Genomic DNA, 4107 nt, shown 5'->3' on the forward strand with positions numbered 1-4107 from the left:
GTGGCTGCCCATCCTGTGTCCATGTCCCTGCCCCCAACCATGGGGGCTGTGCCCCTCACCTTCTGCAGGAACACCATCTGCCAGTCCAGGCCCTTGAAAAAAGGCTCTTCCTTCACCTCCTGAGCCCTGGGTAGTGAGGAGGGTGTGTGAGCTGCAGCTGGGGGGATGTGACAGTGCACCCTCCCCAGCCTGGTACCCTGAGGGGCACTCACCCACGCCCCATGCAGCCCAGGCGCCGGTTGACATCTCGCTGCAGCAGCCCCTCGAGCAGGGAGCGCAGCTCTGGGGAGAAGGAGTCTGGCAGCTCCACAGCCTGTGGGAGATGCCATGAGCACAGCAGCACTGAGACAGATGAGTGCATGGGGACAGGGATGCACAGAATACACACTGACACACATGTAATGGGCCTGTGCACAAATGCCCACACACAGTGGCTCATGTGTGTGTAAACACCACACAGACATGTGCACAGACTGCAAACACACCTGTGTGCAACCCACCCCACACAGATGTACACAGACTGCAAACACACCTGTGTGAAACCCACGCCCCTACCTGTGAATCCACTTGCACATGTCACTCTGCACGCACATGTCACTCTGCACACCCATGTAGAGATGGGCACAAACACACACTCTGGGTACAGAACTCACCTTCAGCTGACTCCCCCTGTGCCCACCCCAGGCCTCCACCAGCACATGGTGGGAGACATGGCAGCACAAGGGTGTTCATGCCCTGCCCACACCTGCCCCAGCCCCTGACGGGTGCCCCTACTCACCATGGTGAGAGGCATCCGGGCGATCTCGTGCTTGTCCTTCGTCTTGTGCTGCCGAAATGGGCTGTGCCTGTGGCATGGAGGGAGAGGGGGCTCAGCAGTGCCCACCTTGCCCACCTGTGCCCAGCTGAGCCCACACACTCACCCCCGGAGCAGCTTGAAGAGCATACAGCCCAGTGAGAACCAGTCAGCGCTGCTGTCATACGCCACCCCCTTCTGCAGCACCTCCGGCGCCATGTACCCGTGGGTGCCCCTGGGGAGGGGGCACAAAGGGGTCAGGGGCCGCCCCAGGTGGGTGGGCAGGGTGGGCAGGGGCACGGGCACACTCACACGCTGGCATGAGGCTTCTTCTTGGAGAAGTCGCAGGCCAGGCCCAGGTCTGAGATGCGAACATGCCCGAACTCATCCAGGAGGATGTTTGCTGGCTGCCAAGACACCATGTCCCCCCTCAGCCCAAGCACAGCCTGTGGGCATGGGGTGCAGCCAGGCTGGGGAGCTGTGTGGGATTTGGGGGTGTCCACAAGACTGGGGTGGGACTGGGAAATGCTGGTGGAGCCTGTGAGTGCCCCTAAGGTCTCAGGATACCCAACGTCTCGGGAGTCTGTGAGTAAACTCCAAGGTTCAGGATACCTATGCAGTTTGGGGAGCTCCTGCAGGGTTGGGAGTGCCCATGGGATCTGAGGGTGCCCTTTGTTTTTGGGGAGTGCCCACAGGGTCTGAGGGTGCTTGTGACACCTGTGGGTGCTCAGAGGTGCCTGGGGCAGTTTCCACAGGGCCTGGGGATGCCAATGGGACATCCTGTAGGGTCCGAAGGTGCCTTTGGGGGGTGTGGGTGCCCACAGGATGGTCACCTTGAGGTCACGGTACACCACGAAGCGGCTGTGCATGTGCTCCAGGCCCAGGATGATCTCGGCTGCATAGAACCTCATCTCTGCCTCTGAGAAGACACCGTGCTGGGACAGGTGATAGTGCAGGTCTCCTCCTGTGAAAACAGGGACCAGCTGTCACCCTGGCACTACCGTCTGTGCCCCAGGGAGGGTATGGGCAGGGGGCTTTGAGCTGTGACCTCAGGACTGAGGGCCCTCAGGACCAGGGTCTCACCGTTCATGAGATCGAGGATGAAGCTGAGCTTGTCGGGTGTGTGGAAGGCGTACGACATGCACACGATGAATGGGCAGTCCTGGCAGGAGACACAGGGTCACCCTTGCTGTCCCTGTCCCCTGGCCTGTGCCACAGCCTGTCAGCAGAGTGCCAGCCCTGCACAGCACCCTGTCCCCTCACCCCAGTGCTGACGAGGGACAGCATGATGCGCTCGTTGAGGGCTAGGGTCTCGCCCTGCTTCATCTTGATGCGCTTCTTGTCCAAGCACTTCATGGCATACCTGTGGGCACAGAGTCCCTGCAGCCACACCACCGTGTCCCTCCACTGCCAGCACCCACAGCCACATCACCACACCCAGCTCCCACCCACGGCATGACGTCCCCAGGCGCCTGTAGCCATGACAATATTCCCGCAACACCCTAACACGTGTCGTCATGGCAACACCACTGCAGATGTCCTTGGGACCACCACCACAGCCTCAGTACCCCCTGGAGCATGCAGGTCCCTCTGACCCCCCCACAATGGAGGACCCCTGTTACATTTTGCCTGTATCTGCTTTCCGGCAGCCATAGACCTCCCCAAAACCGCCGCGGCCGATGATTCGGTGCACACTGAAGTCGTTCATGGTGAGCTGGAGGGGGTCAGAAGGAGGCAGGGGTGAGCCTGGACAGCTGCAGGGACCCACCCTCTGCCTCAGTTTCCCCAGGTGAGGAACACAGAGGCTCCCCGGGGCACTGTTGTCACTGTTCCCCTCCCTGGAAGTGCACCCTGAGATGCCCAGGTCCCTGCTCACATGGATGTTCAGCTCCACATTCTTCCACTGGCAGAACCGTGTGAACTTGTCACTGGAAGGAAGCACAGAGAGGCCAGGAGTGAAGCCCATGGAGAAACATCCCCTCCAGGACCCCTTGGATTTGTCTGGAGACAGGCAGCACCCGCTGGGATCCCTGTCTGGGCCAGACCTGGGGATGAGAAGTGTCCCCCAAGTCCCCGGTGTGGGGACAGACACCCCTGGAATTGCTATCTAAGAAGGGATTCCTTGTCCCTCTCTGGGCTGGGAGACCCTGTTCCCCAGTGGGATGTGACATCCCAACCCATGTGGGACCCCAACTCACCTCTCGATGAATTTCTGGAAGATGCCCCCACGCAGGTTCTGGCAGATCTCCTCAATGTAGGGCTGGGGGGGACACAGCACTCAGCTCTGGGTGGACTGTGAGGACTCCTCCACCCCCGGGACTTTACATACCCCCACTGCCACTGCCAGGGATGTTTCTGCCACCCAGGTTCACCTGAATCCCTTGGGATCCCAACATCACCAGCCCTGGGGACTCCACTGTCACCCTAGGGTGACATCCAGGGTCCCAGTCACCACCCTGCTACCTCCAGCTCTCAGACTCCTGACTACCATCCCATGGGGACCACCTGCAATCCCTCCTTACTCCCAACATGCTGGGGAACCCCTCACCATCCTCTGGGGTCCACCTATCTTCTGGGACCCCCCAAAACCTCCAGGTAATCCTGTCATCCCTAGGTCTCTCTAAAGATTAACCCTCTGACTACCACAAGTAGCAGGGATCCCTTTTCTGTCCCAGGTGATGCCCACCTGGAAGAGGTCTGGGGGCACTTGCTTCTTGCTCAGGCGGCTCTGGACATGTTCCGTGGCACTCTTGGAGAAGGGCTGTGAGGTGAGATGGGATCATGTCAACTTGGGCAGAAGAGACACAGGGGCCAGCCAGGGCCACACAAGTGGAGGAACCCACGGCAGAACCCCCCAGTCCAGTGGGCTGAGTCTGTGGCTCCCAGAACAGAGCCTATGGTATGTGTGGAGCTCCCTCTGAACACACTGGGTACCAGGTCCCCCTGGGCACACTGGGGACATCCCTCCCACCATGGTAGCTCAGCCCATGGCACAGCACTCACGTGGGAGCAGGCCAGCAGCTCCTTCATGATGTAATGGTCGAAGATGTGGCGGCTCCTCCTCCGAGTCCAGCTTCTCGTACTTCTTGATCTGGAGAGGGCACAGCTCCCATGGCACAGGGGCACATGGTCCCCAGGATCCCCAGAACCACAGCCCCTCCAGGTGCACCTCCTGTGGGCACCTCGTGGTTATCAAGCCCCCTGAGCAGCACCTCCTGGCTCAATGGGCACTATCCCCTTCGGCACTGCTCTCGGCACTACCTCTGTGGGCCTGTGTGTACCCAATCCTGCCCTGGTGAACATGAGGGGCTGTC

General features: G+C 60.4%; 1 protein-coding gene across 1 annotated transcript in view; it reads right to left on the minus strand.

The window, feature by feature from the left end:
• LOC103807700 (beta-adrenergic receptor kinase 1-like) overlaps window positions 1-4107 on the minus strand; it is a gene marked incomplete at its 3' end in the record, with an annotated part of 5576 nt that overhangs the window by 816 nt on the left and 653 nt on the right. The window contains 14 exon segments of the mRNA XM_009080444.1: window positions 60-126; window positions 213-313; window positions 779-845; window positions 921-1028; window positions 1106-1200; window positions 1627-1757; window positions 1877-1955; window positions 2057-2156; window positions 2416-2507; window positions 2670-2721; window positions 2992-3053; window positions 3480-3554; window positions 3797-3848; window positions 3850-3884. Of these exon segments, the coding sequence (XP_009078692.1) occupies window positions 60-126; window positions 213-313; window positions 779-845; window positions 921-1028; window positions 1106-1200; window positions 1627-1757; window positions 1877-1955; window positions 2057-2156; window positions 2416-2507; window positions 2670-2721; window positions 2992-3053; window positions 3480-3554; window positions 3797-3848; window positions 3850-3884 (1116 nt within the window).

This window comes from Acanthisitta chloris, unplaced genomic scaffold (assembly GCF_000695815.1).
Source record: "Acanthisitta chloris isolate BGI_N310 unplaced genomic scaffold, ASM69581v1 scaffold33868, whole genome shotgun sequence".
Taxonomy (NCBI): Eukaryota; Metazoa; Chordata; class Aves; order Passeriformes; family Acanthisittidae; genus Acanthisitta; species Acanthisitta chloris.